Below are 16,934 nucleotides of genomic sequence, written 5' to 3' on the forward strand. Positions count from 1 at the left end.
TACCATTTCTTTATTTGCCCTAAACAACGCCCACTACTTTCCAACCACAGTGCAGAAGGAAATATTGAATCTCCATACTTGCCACAAGCTCCCACATGCAACACCTCCAAGGCTCCCTCCCAGCTACCCAAAAACCTTCTGCCTCTGCTGTGACACCACCCTGAAGGGCCAAAAGTGAAAGTGTCAAATTCAGCAGTTCCAGCACACACTGTTCTGCTGTCACAGTGCTACAGACAAAGTTGACTCTTCACCAACATAAAATCAATGCAAAAACAGTAACTTTTTCTTTTAGAACAGGTAGAATAGAACAGACACTGTGAAAAAAAGAAACATTTTTATTCAGTTGAAAAGAAGTCATTTACTCAATCACATTAACTATGCTAAAAATGACTTTTTTCTGACTACACCAGCAGTTAAATATTTTCAGCACCAATTCATGACACATTAGTGACATTTATCACAACAGGTCTATTTCTTAATGTAAAGGACATACTAACTTCAGTAGCTGCTACTGGGAAAGGAGTAAGCAGAAGGCTGCCCTTTCTTTCCAAATATTTATGAGTGAGAGTAGCAACTTCTAGAAATAAATAACTGCCAAATTATCTCCCAAATCTTTAAATCGATCTTTTAAAAATAGAGTTAAAATAGATATCTTAATATGAGCTATCATAGATTTTATTTTTATGTGCTGAATACTCCAAAATGTGAGTAGCTGAGCAAGCATCCAGTACATAACTTTTAAAATAGTTCTTCCCTCCCCACAATATCAACCCCATTTTTCTTATCCATGTCATGCCGGTTAGATCCCTATCTCTAGTGACTTCCCAGTAAACACCACGCTGTTTGACATCTCTAGGATATGCTACCATCCTATGAGTGAAAGAAGTCAGTGACCCGGTGAAATACCACCAACTCACACGAACAGAAAATTCATCCAGTCATTGGCTCGTTAACTCTGAACATCAAACAAATCCTAAGCTTTAGTTTTTCAAAGCCTTTGTGGTCTTCCTCTTGCTGGGCCAGTTCAGAAGGTCATCACTGAAGGCAGAACCGATGAAGGCAAAGAAACCAAAAAGCAGCAGATAGTACTGTCTCTGTCCTTTTAAACAAATCAAGTTCGCACAAAACAAAAGGAGACAAGGTTAAAATGAAGTTTATTAGTTTTTTTGGTTTTTTTAAGCTTTTTTTATATAAAACTGTTTGTGAAACAGCTATTTTTATTCCCATGGCAGAGTGACCCCTGAAAGATGCACTAACCCCTTTCTTAAGGCCTTAACAAGAAAAAAATATGATTTTTTTGTTGTTGTTCCTTAAACCCAAATGTTTTAAAATTACATAATTTACCAAAAAAAAAAAAAAAGAAAAAAAGAAAAAAAAAGAACAACCCCAAAGAACCATATAGTGTAGGCTGTTACACTGACATTCCCTCTTCCTTTCTTAGGAAAAGCAAAATCATAAAATGAAAAAAAAAAAACCAAGTGGATTTACTCCAATCAGTTTGAAGATACACTGACTCCACCAACATTCAGACTTCCTTCCGTTCCTCAATCTGGCAGGTAAACCAGGTCTTCCTCTCTCCTGCCTTCCAAACTGAAGGCAGCTTCTTGGAATGATCTGGGGGTTACATTGTTGTCACACAGGGCAGATACTCCCTTCCCCTGTGTGGTACAGTTGTTCCCACACCAACAAGGTGTACGGGACCTAGCAAGCAGCAGTCACCTCTTATCTCATGTGTCTCATGACCCAAGAGTCTGCAGATGTTGGTCAAGCTTACACTGTTAATAGTGTTTCTCAAAAATGGAAACCTCCCTACCCCTCAGACACAAGTACTGTCACCCCATCACCTGCAACCATCCAAGCCTTCCTCCCATGCCTTACAAACAATTTCTCAGTATTTTATTTGCCTTTTAAAATTGAATTTCATCAGATATTGTGAGAAAGAAAGCAAGAGGAACAGAGACAAGTCCTATTTGGAGTACTCCCAGTTTTGCTCTTCTTTCCCACAAAATGTTAGGCTCCACATGCCTTGCTTTAATTTTGAATTTAATATTTACTTTAGCTATAGGTTTCTTTTTTAATTTATATGGGGTTTTTAAAATTTTAATCAAAAGCATCAAAAGGGATATAGCGCACCTTTCATTTAAAACAAAGTCTTTCAAGACTAAAAAATAGATCTTTATATATATATATATTTATCCCTCCCTCTTTAATTCCCCCCACCTGTTTCCTTTTTCCCCCTCCCCTCCCCACTGTCACTATGGAGATTGTGTCCATGGAAACAGCTGGTTCAGACTCCTTGGTCAGATTCTGTGATGTCATCAGTCTTGAGTGTGATGTAAGAATTTATGAAGGAAGTGCTGGCATTGGCAGGCACGTCGAGAGGGGGCATGGCTGCACAGTGGGAGAGATTCCATTCAGTCACGAATGTCCACCGCTTTTTATCTCAACAGCCTAACCTGAAAAACAAAGTCAAAATAATATTGGAATGGTTCCTTCCCTCCGTCTGCAAACAGGTCCCTCAGGCTTTGGACAAACCCACTCAGCAGCCTACCCCAGCAGCAACACCAAGAGCTCTTTAGTTTTGTGGACTGAAAATGAATATACACAACGCTGAGTAGTTCATAAAAGCTAATCCATGTGATAAAAAGTCTTAGTTCAACAACCAGCAAAAAAAAAATTAAATAAGCCCAGTTCTGGAGGAGGTCTGGGATGACAGGATGATCCATATCACAATGGCACTCTTACAGAACTTCTACCTTCAGCAGCCAGGCAGGATCTCACTCACCTCAAGTCCACTCCTCACATTGACCACGAGAATGGGAAACAGAGGGGCCAAGCACATCCCAACATGGTGACAGCTCCTGGGATGCTGTGAGGGACTGCATCCAAATGTTTTCCTACAGGTCACACTACTACCATCCAACAGTGGTTTCCAGTGAATATGCAGCAGATAGTCAAACTTACTGTATCTTTGATACTTGCAGTATCAAAATTACTGCAGTCCAGCCACAGGATCAACATTTGGGAAATGGCCAGATTTCACCAGCTAAAGGTAAAGCTGTGGTTTAACTAATTGGAGGGCAGGTGATATTTCTTTCTACTGCTTTTTTGATCTAATTGTCATATTATGGTGGTAGAGACAGTTCATGGAAGGTCCAAGCTTGTGATGTCTTCCAAGACAAATGTGGACATGTCCAAGTACTTGGCACATGTTCCCCCTGTCCAGAAATTCTCTGAAGTGAGAAAATGAACTTCAGGAGTCTGCTAAGTTGATGGAGGCTCAGTTTAAAAGAGAAACTACAAGTTAAAATTTAATTTCTCTAGGTTATGGTTCTCATTCTTAATCTGCACAGAGAGAAAGCAAAGCTTGAAATAATGTATTCCTTTCTTCCCTTCTCCCATAACACAAGTGAGCCCAGCAGCAATTTATTTATTTAATAAGGTTACTTTCTTTGATATGACTTAGATAAATCCCTTCCTACCAGCTAGTGAGCTTGGGAAAAGGAAAAAAACTTGCAACATAAGTGATACATATGGAAAGCAGTTAACGGAATGAGAGGTGTGCCTGGGAGCAAAGTAACACCCATGTTCGTTCATAGCTGGCAATTAAACTCCAGGAACACTAACTAAGTGTGATACAGAAGTCAACGCTGCTGTGATCATCAGCACACCAACTAGATTACATCCCAGCAAGCCCAACTCTTGGCTGCAAATCTCCCCCATCCAGGGGTGCCAGGCTGAGAGTAAGTAAAGAGTCAGGCGAGTACGCACAAAAACCAGACGGGCAACGCCGTGGAGCTCCAGCTGAAGAGGAAAGGGGGAGGTTCCTAGACAGTTCAGGCAGTTGCCCTTTGTGGTTTCATTACTGTGCAACTGAGAGCCCTCGCTGAAGGAGTGTCAAGGCCGTGTTGCTGTCTCTGGCTCTTGTACAACTGCAGCTTGCCCATGCCTGGAACTGGTCCAGAGCATTAGGCACTGGCTCAGGGAAGAAACAAGCTCAACACACTGAGAGAGAGTCCTGCCTCGTTCCTGGACAAGATCCAGAGCACCAGACTCGCTCTCACAGTCACTCTCCAAATCTGGACTTGATCCAAATGTTCTGGAGGCAACTGGCTCAGGGAGAGAGAAGCAACAAAGACAGAATACACTGACTTGCCTGGATGTTATCCAACATGCAGGATTTTTCTTAAATTGCTAGACCTAGGAGTGAACCAGGACTAGAACAGCCCAATAATCTCACAATTGAGTATCCATTGTATCTTACACTAAGATCTTCTGTATCTTCTGCCCAGCAGAAGGGCAGTTCCAGTACTACCTGGACTGCTACAGAATTCCCCTAAAGTCCTTTAATTACCACAGTAATACAACAAAAAATATTAATTTTTTGTTATACTTGGATCTTTTAGATTTGCATAGTTTCTGTTTTGGAGTGCAAAATCAGGCTGGAGAACTTAATTTTTAAGACATTCTGAACATCAAAAGGGGGTGGCTAAATAGGACTTTCTGTTAAGAACTACTTGAGGCAAAAGTGGATTTGGAAAGAAATGATACCTTAGAGAGATGTCTAGAGTATACAGTGAATACAGAGCAGAGATTCCACAGCCTTCAACGTCTTAAGTCAATACATTCCTATGATATATAAAAAAAGAGCTAGCACTGGAAAATAATGCAGAGAACAAAGTTGTGTAAAGGTCTCTGGGACACAGTAATGTTCACCAGTACCTTAAAGGAATGGCCCAAAAATCACCAGACTTCCCCAGCATTAAACAGCCGTAAGAGGCACCTTGGCTGTGGGACTCGCATCCTGCTTTAGAAGCGTTCTGAATTACATTGCCTGTTACACTTTAAGGAAAAGGGAAAAGATTAAAGGAATCCCAGTGACCTTTACCATGGAAGGAGAAAGCTACTCAAACACTGAATACTGTTAAATACTGTTTGCATGGTAACTGTTAAAACAACACTCCAAAGCCAAGAACGAATGCTATTAAAAATGAAAAATCACAGAACACAGCAGAGCTAAACCAAGTCAGCAGTCAGTCTACAAAAAGTGTTTATATGGGACACTACCTGTCTTCTGCTACTGCACTAAAACCGCACAATTTTCCAATTAATCTCTCATCCTTCACACAAAACACCATTAAAAGCACTTCACAACTACTTTACTTGAAAAACAGGAAAGATTTTAATGTAGGGGAGGTGCCAGGGAAGCAAGGGAACAGCAGTGAGGGAAGGGGATTATCATCAGCAGCTCCAAGAACTGACATGAAAGAGCAACTTCACCTGCATGATTGGAAGTAAAAGACAGAGAAGCAACTAGCTTGAGTAAGAAATGCAACTGAGTAGTTGTCTTGGGGTGACTTTATGATGTATATCCCATACCGCTGCCCTATGCCCAGAAATTAATTTTGTGCCTTTCTATGCCTTTAAACTGAGCCTGAGAAGAGAAAAAAAACCCGACCAAAACTTTCAAAGCAGTTTTGCAGTTTGTTTTCATGTTTCAAGGACACACAGAGATACATATAAAACTCTCTCTGCGTTCTGCAGCAGCGAGAGGAGCGCGAGGAAGCACCCGGCTTGCTTTCTTTCCAGCCAGCTTTCGGCTTTCTTTTTCTCTGGAGAGAGATGGAGAGTTGAACTTTGTTTTCCTGGGACTCCGATTTTTTCCCTTCTTCTCTGCTGGACGGTTTCAACATCAGAATACATCGGGAGGAATTTCCACTGAGGCCTTGGCCCTGGAAGTGGGCCCACCACCCCGTCCCAGCTCCAAGGAGGGGAAGAGAGACACTACGGAAGGACTCTGAAATTTTCCCAGGTTTCTCTCAGCAGAGCAAGAGGTTTTATTATTTGGCATTATCATCCTTTTCCTGTGTATTTGTTAAATAAATAGTTTTTATCTCTTTCACTTTCTTTCGAGGAAAATTCTTTTTTCCTGAACCTGGTGGGGGAGGGCTGCTTGTAACCTGCCTTTTATCAGAGGATATATTTCCAAATTTGCCCAAACCAGCACAGTAGTGAAATGAAGGCAAGAGACCTTCTTGGGCTGCAGCTTCATGGGAAGGGTGCCAACAAGTATTAATTTGAAACCAACACTTATTTCATTTTAATCCACCCTGTTGCCTTTGAACTGCAATGCACTTGCAATTGAATAAGAAACAAATCCCAACCTCATCCCATTCCTTGCGTGCTAAGTCCCACCTCAGCACTACTCCATCCTTGTGCCAATGTATTTTCCCAGCCACATGCTGAACCAGGTTAGGAAAATGACCTGGCTCTGATGCTGACATGACAAAAAGCTGTTTCAGACAAACTGAATTCCCCACCAAGTTCACACATGGCTGTATGAATGCTGGGCCTACACAACAGAGGAGGCATGAAGGAAGTGCAGCAAGGAACTTGGGGCACATTACAAAGTTACGAAATTGTGACCACTTCTGGATACACTTCTACCTTCTATACCCCATGTCTGTTTGCAAAATAGAGGAAAAAGCTGGGCTAAAAGAAACACAGTGGGCTTCTGCTAAGACTAATTTACTTATCCAGGTATCTATCTACGTTTCCAGAAAACAGGGGAATCCTAGATTACAATAATCCTGAACTCACCAATATTATTAATTACTGCTTATATATAGAATTTGATGAATTTATTTATACAGAAGCTTACTATTAACTACCCTGAGACTCACAGAAAAAACACTTCAGATCATTATGGATGTGATACAAAAGGAGATTTCTGCCACTGGTTTAGCTGAGAGAATAATCAGGCAGTTGTAACAGCTAACAAGCTTTGCCTTTCACTGCTTAACAAAAAGAACTGCTGCAGAAATACAAAAAACTGAACAGGATGGTAGCAGAGAAAAAAAAAATACTACAAATTTTCTGATTGTACACAAAAGCACCTTGATTTCTCACAGAAATGGGGAAGGCACTAGATGTAAGGAGCCACAGAAGGCAGCAGGTGGAAACTGGAAATTCTCCCCAACTCACCTGTGCTTGCTTTTATATCCATTCCCAGGAGTACACTTCCCCCCTCACCCCCGCTCCGACTGCTCTGTGCTGAGGCTGCCTTTCACCATCTTGTTCTGCAAGGAGGGAAGAGAGCAAGGAAGGAGGGGCTGACGAACCAGCAAGCCAAACAGAGGAGGAAAAAGAAAATGAGGGAGAAACAGAAGGCAGGGGTAGGGAAAGTGAACATACAGAGAGTGAGTGAGAGAGAGAGAGAGAGAGAGAGAGAGAAGTCAGTATCGGAACCAGAAACAGATTTTTCAGACAGAGTTTTCCCCAAGACAAAAGCAGGTAATTCCACAAAAGTAAAGAGTTTGAGATATGAAAGCCTGGTTAATTTTAAGAAACACAGAATTTAACACAAAAAGGTAGAACAAGCTGAGAAGTACCACTTCAGAATTGCCTGAACAGATGGCTTAAGACAAACTAAGATGGCTGAGCCACCAAAAGGTGAGGTATCCCATCCCCTTTATAGCTGCTCCACGGCTCAGCATCCTCACTGGGTGTGTGTTGCAACCTCACTTGCTGTGATGCAGACAGAGCCGGTTAGATCTGTGAGAGGAACCCTTCAAAAGATGATTAGTTTTCAGACAGCATTTTCCCTGTGATAAAAGCTGATATTTTGCATAAGTAGCACATTCAGGACATGGATGGTTGAAGCATCAATCCTGACAGAAGGAAATGGAAAAGCTCACTGGGGAGCACATGGAAAGGCAGGACCAGTCCCTCTGGACTTAGCTTGCTTATGCCTTAAGTGTCAAGCACAGTTAATGAGGCAAGAAGCACCTTTGCTCTCCAGGAGCCACTTACTGTGATGAAGTGTATTTACCGGTGTGAGGCACAGACTGCCAAAGGTTAAGAGGCCCTGTACTGGGGGACGTACTGCTGGAGATTTATAAAGTTAGCTCTTCCACCCATTAGCTGCAGAACAGCACAGTGAGCTATGAGACAGTTACTAATTTGCTAATAGTGCTAAGCTGGTGTTACCTAAAAGCATCGCTTTCAACCGACTAATTTAAAGTCTTTCTTCCTCTCAGTTGCTCATACTCATATCATGCAAAAAATTGATACAATTTTTTCTCCAATCACTCTAGAGCAATGGTTTTCAGCCTTCCTGTTCCTGCATCGTCACTGACTGGAATTCCCCTTTCCAGCCACTACAATGGAAGGAGCAGAGTGAGCCTATATTCTGCCCTGCAGAAGGATTTGGAACAAACTGGCAGTGATTAGTGAAACACATGGTGAGGCAGAGAAAGAAAGCAAAGAAAACTCTGCCTGGCTTCAAACAAATTATTTGTGTCTTTACTAAGCAAAAGTCAACAAACTTCAGTGTCAAAGAAACGCTGCTGGTGTTGAATTTCTGTTTTCGACATAACGAAGAAAGTGATCTGCAGTGGGATAGTTCTGAACAGGATTCAAAATTTTATTGCCCCATGAAGTACCTTTATGAACTTAATTGGTAGTTTTCCCCCTCCATCCCCCAAGACTACTTCAGAAATCCATGTGCTTCTCAGAATTTTCTCTGGAAGGCTGGATTCTTTGTCTGAATCTAAACCAGTTACTTCCTTTCATGGTTTGAGCACATCACTACAAGTGTTCACATACAGCAGCAGTGACCCAAGCCATCTACGTAACACTATGTTTCCCCAGAATGCAACAGGCAGTAAAAATAAAACAGCCTTTAAATACATAACTTTCTGTCATGGTTTAACCCCAGCTGACAACTAAGTACCAGGAAGAAAATAACCATCCCATCTGAAACCAAGACATGTCCCAATTATCTTTAGTCAAGTATCCAAAGTTGAGCAGAGGGTGGCACTTAGGCAGTTACATTCCACAGTAAGGGGAGCTCATCCTTCCCGTTTGTTTGGCAAGATCTGTAAGTTCTTGTAGCATTAATGCATTACTTTAAGCTTGCTGTACATTGTCAACATTATTCCACAGTTGTGCAGAACAATTTATTTTCTTTTTTATGATGAAAAGTAGGCTAATTCTTTGGATAAGAGCCTGAATGCGCACTGAATCTTCCAGCGCATTTAAAATACGTGTGTATAAATACATCATTTTGTGGTAGAACATCCAGAAGGGAACATGAGGCTAATTCCTGTATGTTTACAAAAGACAGATTAAGAATAATCTGTGAAGACAAAAGACCACCAGATGTCAGTCTAATGCTAGGCAGGGATCTGCAGACAAGAACTAGATGGAGACTAATCCCTGCTAGAAAGCAACACAATTCTTCCCTATTATAATTTCCTTTTCAGCACAAGCTATTCAAACTCTTGCACAATTCCTGTTGTATTCAACTGGCAACAAGAACTGTTGTTTTTCTGGATACTTTCTGAGCATTTAGAACTGGAAGACTGGTATCCACAACCTCTCAGGGATGTATCGTCCCTTGAGGGCTGGGAGGGGTATCCTATTACTTATGGCTACAAGAGAGTATGTATTGTCTACCTTGTCTCCTCTTTCCATACAGACAGCTCTTTGCACCACTGTGTAGGCTCCGGGGACAATTAATTAAGGATGCCCAGACCCTGGGCAGAAGCAGTGTAGGGGTCTTTTGATGAACCAAAGATGTACAGAAAAAACCCCACAGATCCACTGAAGGCTGAGTGGTTGGACTCAGTCCAGTTACTACTGGTAAACTAGAACGAGGTGTTTCCAAAAACCAGGAGAACTTTTCCATAAAGTCATTTTTCTTCTTCCTTGTATCCTCAGTAAATCCAAGGAGAAAACCCAACAGTTCAGTGCAACATTCAAACAGGACCAGGGAGCAACATACTGATTCTATCACAGAATTCAGGAAATGAAACTGAGCTTTCGGAAGAGTCATCAAGGATCTAAAGAAGCACTAAGCAGATGGGACAAAAATTTTATCTTCTTAAACTCAGTATTCTTCTTGAGTTGATGTTTGCCCCCAGAATATACCACAAGCATATATCACAGAATAATTCAACTAAAAGCATCTCTGACTACAGACATTATCCAGGTATAAAATTACTAACCCAAATTTAGAAACCAGAAGAGGGCAGCAAAAAAAACCCAACAGCTCTAATCCAGGAGAGGATTCTTACCTTGTGCTTGGGGCACCTCACTGAGAAATTCTCTTCGTTTAGTAAACAATCTAAAGGAAGAGAAGACAGCAATGTATTATTTTTTAAATGAAAACCAACTTGAATAACACATCATGTATTAATCTTGCCTCACCGGTATATATTTTTCATTCAAAGATCTCTTATAGGAATACTTTGTTATTAGCAGGTTCATCCCTTCCACCCCCAAAGTTTTAGCAAACAAAATTACTGAACACTCCAAGTGACAATGCTGCCTGGATTAAGAAGCAACCCTGGTTTTCCGGGGATGCTCTGTATGCAGTAAGAATCACAACAGCAAGTCTACAAATCCTGTATCCCAACCCCCTTCAGCAATTCCAGCCTTCCTTGCTTTAGCCCAAGGAAGACAGACACATTCATCCAATCTGAACAGACAATCCCTGCTTTTCACAGTACAAACACTGTCTTTCACCCTTACCCCAAGGCCCTGCCAGCATCAGGGGAAGAAAGGGTGTGTGTCTCTGGGTATGGGTATACACAGTTTATTTGCAATCCCAAATCCTAGAGATCAGTTTACACTGTGACACTATGTCTAATAATTAGGTCACTCATGCTGCTCTTAGATTTGCTTCCATGAATCTATGATCTAAAAGATGGTTTAGTTAATTATTTAAACCTATTATGTAAAGTGGGGCACCTATGTGGAACTGCTTATTTAGGAACAAATTAAGCAATACTGCCATTTGAAGAGCACTTATTTAGCAGCACTTCCGGAGTACGGATTGCTTCTCCTCGTATCCCCCCTCCCAGACTACGCCTCTAAGGGATGCAAGTCGGAAGCTCCTGGAACTTCAGCCACGGGAAAGAGCAGCACTCCCCTCAGAGCACTCAGCTGCCTCCCCTGGGCACCCTGAACTGCAGGGTCACCTCTCAGCCTGCCCAATGCCTGACATTGCTCTGTTCCAGTTGCCTCTTGCATAGGAGACTGACCCAAGACCATCACCTCATCAGCAGGACCAAGCACCCATCACCACCTCAGCACAACTGACCAACGCTGCGGGAGAATTCAGTGAGGTGCTTATGACCCTCTGCCTGCTCCAACATACCCCAAGAGCTTGCAAGTAGAGAAATGCAGTGGTAACTAAGATGTGCTAATTTAAAACGCTCTTAAGTATGTAGCATAACCAGTGCTACCTGCTGTTTCAATCTGCTGGAAGAGTTTAGCAGACAGCAGGAGACTGGAACTAAAGCTTGAGGGAAAAGCTTTCTAGATACCCAAGCTTTGGCAGAGCATCCCCCTGCTACGGAATGCTTATGTTTCAACATGAATGCCTCTGGCCTGAATCAAAGGGAAACAGCATGCAATAGGCTAAGTTACTTGAGAGATTTTTAGCAAAGGGGAGTAAAACCCTTAATCCTGCCACAGGTAATTTCAAATGCAGCATTAGCAAATCACAGGAAATAAATAAAATGTTTTCTCATTATAAGGGCAGGAATTGTACATTTAGACTACAGCATGAATTATCACTGCATAATATAGCAATCATCAAAAATATACAGAGCAATCATCAAAAACATACACAGTATGTTAGAACAGGATGGAGTTTTCTTCTTTCTTGGAAACCCAACATTGGTAATGAATGCAGTTCTTTAGCTAGTACATCAGAAAGGAAGATTGTACAAGGATCAGGAAGAAGTGCCAGAAACCTTGTACTCCATGCCTGATCCATGTATGGAGCTTGGTTTCTTACTATGGTCAGCATTTTTGTTGCAAATACTAACAGCAGATGCAATTAATAGCAATTTTTTTTAATTTCTGTTGAAAGACTACTATGAAAAATGTCATCAGCACACTGTAGAAAATCAGCTGAATACCAATAAGGCAGAAATTGTTCATCATTACAAAGCTGGCCTGGATTTTTGTTAGCAGTTCCAAGTATTTTATATAACAGATTACGATTTGTCATGAAGTCAGCAGACACAGAGCTATGATCAGCTCATTGTGGCAGAAAGGGAAAAGAATTGAGACTTGTCCTTGTTTCTACAGATTTTTTTCCATAAAGTAGTCAGGGAAAACCTAAAACACTTTTAATAGAAGCAATTATTCTTCTGTAAGCTTCATACTTTTGTCTCACCCTCCGTGTTCTGCCTGTTACTCATCTTTAATGACACTCGTGAAGACACAGGATTTCTGCTCTCTGAAAATTCATTTTATTTTGCTGTTAATCTTTTCCTAATTTACAGTCAAAAATCTTCTGTAAGTGGAACGGCCTGCAATATATGTTGTAGGGACAAGTGTGCTGCAACCATCAGGATCTGACTCCAGGTGGGGAAGAACAAGCAGAGGGAGAGGATATAAAATTTCAGAAAACAAAGATCCTGTTTCCATGGAGACATCCCTAGGACTAAGTTGTCTTGAGACATCAGAGGCTCTTCATAAATTTGGACAGACGAAAGCCAAATACAGACAAGGTTAACCACAGTCACTTCCATACAAAAATTATTTAAGTGGCACTACTGATTGCGATTTTTATGTAAATGGGTAAGAAATGGTCAGCTCTCTTGCACCCTATGTTGCCCAAGATTATTTTCTATGAAAGGAGATTGAAAGACAGGCTGAATTAGGCTATATAAAAGCATCCATATGTACAAACTGGCAACTTGTGAAGCCACGTGCCTTGCACAGCACTCAATTAGCAACAGCGGGGCAAAGCCCAGCTCCTCGCCAGGGTGGGATTGGACATCGCCCATCAGCGCAGAAGCCAGAGCCCAGGTCACACCCCAGGGCTGCCTTCAGTGCTGCAAGGAACTGAAGCTGCTTGACATATTCCAGCCTCCAGCCCTTTCCCAAAAACGTACTGCCTTTCACATGAGGCACAGTAATGGACAGGGGACTGGCTTCTAATCCACACAGATGCAAAGGCAGAAATGCTTCAGCTCACACTGCAACTGCTTCGGAATACAACATGGGTACTTCATCTCAACTAAGGCATGGTCACTACCAGGAATTCAGACAAACACCAAGTGTGTGTGACTCAACATACCCTAAAAAACACTCTAGCAAGTGTTTTCTGTTTGGCTTTATTTTGTTTAGATACAAAACCAGTCATACATATTCCAAAAGCCTGAAAGCCATTGTCAATGTTAACACAAACTTCTGAGGATTAAGAACAGATCTGTGACAGATTCTAAATAAAGCAAGGTGGCACCATTGTTCAAAGCAGGATAGTTGACTTCAAAATGGAACTACCACTGAGCTCAAGGAAGCTGAGAAGCACCTGTACAGTTTCACTACAGAAAGACACTAGAACTGCAAAACCAATAAAAAGGGTTTATAGGCAGACAGCAGGCTGAGCAAAGAGAAAATAATGTTGATTTGTTTCTCAAGGAAGCCTACGCTTTCTGCTTGGGCATAAATGAAAATCAGGTCTTATGCCATATAGCTTCCTTATTTCTTTTACACAGATTTATTGGAAGAGTGTCTATAGATTAAGACAGCTTGATTACACCCAGAGATAAAACCAACTGCAAACAAGGTCTTTTACTGTCACATCATCAGGCTGAAATTTTGAATGCTGAGAATCTACTTCAAGCCGGGGCTCTTTTATTTGTTTTGGTTGAAAACTTCAGCTAAAGCAGCCCAACGATTTCCTTAAAACTCTTTCTTGGAAAAAAGTTATTCTGCCCATGTTAAACATCCCAGGAATTTTTCTCTGAAAAGCTCTACAATATCCTGATTTTCAGTAGGACTGGGATTTTAGCTAAGGCACGCCCTTGCCAGCTACCACGAAACCTGCAAATATAACTCCTTGAGAGATGATATGGGGATTTTCATGTGCACATCCTCAGAAGAGGCTTCTTAGATTTTAGGAGCTAGGTACTTTTAAAAATTCCACAAAATATACTTCTGCTTGGGGGTGAGCAGGCCTTTCCTGTAAATGAACCTCTGCCCTCAGATTCAGGCACCAGACCCAAAAGCAGTGAAGCTGTCAGGGGACATTTCTAAGGCTCAAGCAACCCAAAAGAAGAAAGTGACCATTTCAAAACTGCAAAATGGGAAGCACTAGTCCAGCAGGCAGAAGTGAAAACAGTACTGAGAAAGGCAAGCATGATAAAGAATGGAGGCTAGCAGGAGGGAGACCAGTGCTACTTGAAGTCAGGAGCAGGGAATTAAGGATGAGTGCCAGCAGGAGGCTAAGACTAAGAACTGATTGGAATAAGGCACAGAAAGGTGAAACAAAGAATATAAAGGACAACATATGAGAACAAACCAGGACTAGCGGGGTGAGGTGTGACAAGGAGCAAGAAAGGAGAGGAGGAGGTGAAGTAAGAGCAGAGGGGAAGAAGCCAGAGTGAGAGCTATAAAACTGGACAAAGGAAAAGTCAGAAAGAGCTAGGAGGAATTAGGTTTTACAAAGAGACTGGAATAAGAAATTTGTAAAGAGAAGCCTGAGACCAACTAGATAAAAGGCCTGTGACTGGTATGAGAAGCCAGAGTGGAGAACATATCAGACAGATGAAGAAACAGATAGGAAAATGTATTAAAAAAAACCCCAATGAAGTCTTTTGTTCTCACTCAACCATACTCTTCCTGGAGTGAAACCAGAGACTCACCAGTCTTACCAACTCCTCCGCTATTTTTTAAATATGTTTGTGAAACTCACAGTCCAAGTATCCCATCTCCATGCAGCTCCTGCAGTTTATTACTGCTGTATTACTCAAAGGAGGGAAATTAGCTTGGAATTGTGCACTCCGACAGATGGCCACATGACAACGTGATGTCTCATAACAAAATTAAAAGAAAATGAAGTAAGCATAGCCTTGGAACTTGAACACAAAAAGCTACTCTAAAAAAACTCACAGGTTGCAAAGTCAAGACAAAAGTGAAAAAAAGCCAAATTTAATCTAGCCCAGTTCTACATATTATATAGTAGATATATTATGTCTAAAATGGACTAAATAGTATGATTATATCCTCGTTTTTGTACATGGCGCTGCCTCTTCCATGCATGACACAGAACTGCTCTTGGGAATCAGTCATGATTGTTCAGTATATTTCTCATTTTGGAGGATCCTACATTTGCTGAAGTGGAGTAGAGTTACTATATCTGAAGAAAAAGGATAGTATCTGAATTTTTATATATGTATTTAGAACCCAGAAAATGCTACATACTGCATCTAGTAAAACAAGAATTTAAATTAAGCCCGCAAACTACTGGGAACATTCGCTATAATTTATTTTGGTTTTTTTATGGTACTGAAAAAGGCAGGTCACAAACCAGAAACAAATACTAAACACAAGATGAATAAGAAACTGATTGATGATTGCACATCTCAAACACACTGCACAGAACCAAGTTTATTAATGTTCTTGAAAATCGCTGGCGTAACAGAGATGAACATCATAGAAAATTTCCCAGTTCTACTTTCAGAACCGAGAAGGAATCATTTGCAGTAAGTATGACACAAATCCAGCAAGGACAACACATGTTCATGAATGAGTACCCTTCCATCCTACAGGGTGAGGTACGGCCTTATGGAAAGAGATACCAGCCTTTAATTAGGTGATTATTATCTTATAAGATACATTCATAAAAGGCCAAAATTACACTTACATGGACACCCTTACTTCTGGTATTCTTTTGAGTATGCGATTTTTGCAACCTGAATAATCTTTCTTTCATGTAAAGTCAAGGATTCCTGTTAATAGTACTGTGGTACTACTACTAGTATTCCACTGCAATATTCATTTAGTAAGAACATTCCTATTGGAATAAAATGCAGATCTCCAACAGGGTGGGACTTCACAGTGAGAGGTGCAAAGCAGTCATTCAGAAATGGGTATTCGTACTTCAAATACTCTAACATTTGGAAAATGGCAGAAAATGGGTGGTGAACAAGTGGGTTGCTGTGGAAGAACAAACAGGAAGCTTGCAATTATTTGCCAGGCAAGGGTTGTAATCTTGAATCCCTTCCTGCTTGTTATCAGACGAAGTCTTGTATGACACGAGAAGTGAGTTACAGGGAACTGGAATAGTGGGGTATTATTTACTTTGATGTTGGATTTTTTTAATCCAAGAATCAAGTTTATCTCCATGAAAAACTGTCACTATTGCACAAAACCCACCAAACTCACAAGCCCAGCTCATAGCTGGAAATAGTATCATCCAAACAATTAGCTTGTCTAACGATGAAAATTAGACCTACTCAAGAGACTGGCTGAACTGCTTCTTAGGAGGGAGAGGGACGGTTGTGCTGCAAGTGGTATTGATGGTTCTACAAACACAAACACTTGAAATCATTACTAGGACTACCCATAGGAGTGTAACCCTGAAAGAAGAAACCTCTTTCTGCTTACTTACATCCTTTTAGCAAAGGCTTTCTATTTTTGGCAAGAAAAGAATGATCAGTTCTCACACTACAGCCAAATTTCAGTCACTGAGCTACATTCCCCCAAACCAGGCTTCTTCTGCCCTTTCAGGCAGATTCCTTTTCATTACAAGCTCCATCTTGTCCCAGCGTGTTAATGTACTGTTCATCTCATGCCGTTTCTCACCATTTATATTACTTTACCCTCACAGTAAGAGAAAACCTGAGAGGGAGTACTTTGCAAGGTGCCCCAGAATTATTTAGTGTCATATGACTTGAGTAATTATGGAATACAGTTGTCATTTGTTCCTACCTGCATCGATGGCACATGGGTAATGGTATCGGAAGGAGCAGCCTTTGTTGTAGCAGCCTAAGGTGGCTCCTGGTTCCTGGCAATGGGAACATTTCTGAAAGAGAAACCAAGAAAGAACAGCAATGAAGATTGCAGTCATCTTTCTGAAAACCTGTATTTTCCGGGGAATTTTATCAACCACATTCCAGCACAAA

The 16,934-nt window shown here is 41.2% G+C and overlaps 1 protein-coding gene across 6 annotated transcripts in view; it reads right to left on the minus strand.

The window, feature by feature from the left end:
* Nucleotides 1-317: 317 nt before the first annotated feature.
* TCF20 (transcription factor 20) overlaps nt 318-16,934 on the minus strand; it is a 133,395-nt gene continuing 116,778 nt past the window's right edge. For 4 of the 6 annotated variants that reach the window (XM_042050415.1, XM_042050414.1, XM_042050410.1 and 1 more), the window contains 4 exons: nt 16,741-16,834; nt 10,080-10,129; nt 6,985-7,112; nt 318-2,456 (listed from right to left, as the gene is read on the minus strand). In XM_042050415.1, the coding sequence (XP_041906349.1) occupies nt 7,029-7,112; nt 10,080-10,129; nt 16,741-16,834 (228 nt within the window). In that variant the 3' untranslated portion in view covers nt 318-2,456; nt 6,985-7,028. The remainder of the gene's footprint in view (nt 2,457-6,984; nt 7,113-10,079; nt 10,130-16,740; nt 16,835-16,934) is intronic. The other 2 variants (XM_042050411.1, XM_042050413.1) reach the window with 2 other exon arrangements.

Source organism: Corvus kubaryi, unplaced genomic scaffold, assembly GCF_017639235.1.
Source record: "Corvus kubaryi isolate FWS band 111438036 unplaced genomic scaffold, C.kubaryi_AGA036_p1.0 74, whole genome shotgun sequence".
NCBI lineage: Eukaryota > Metazoa > Chordata > Aves > Passeriformes > Corvidae > Corvus > Corvus kubaryi.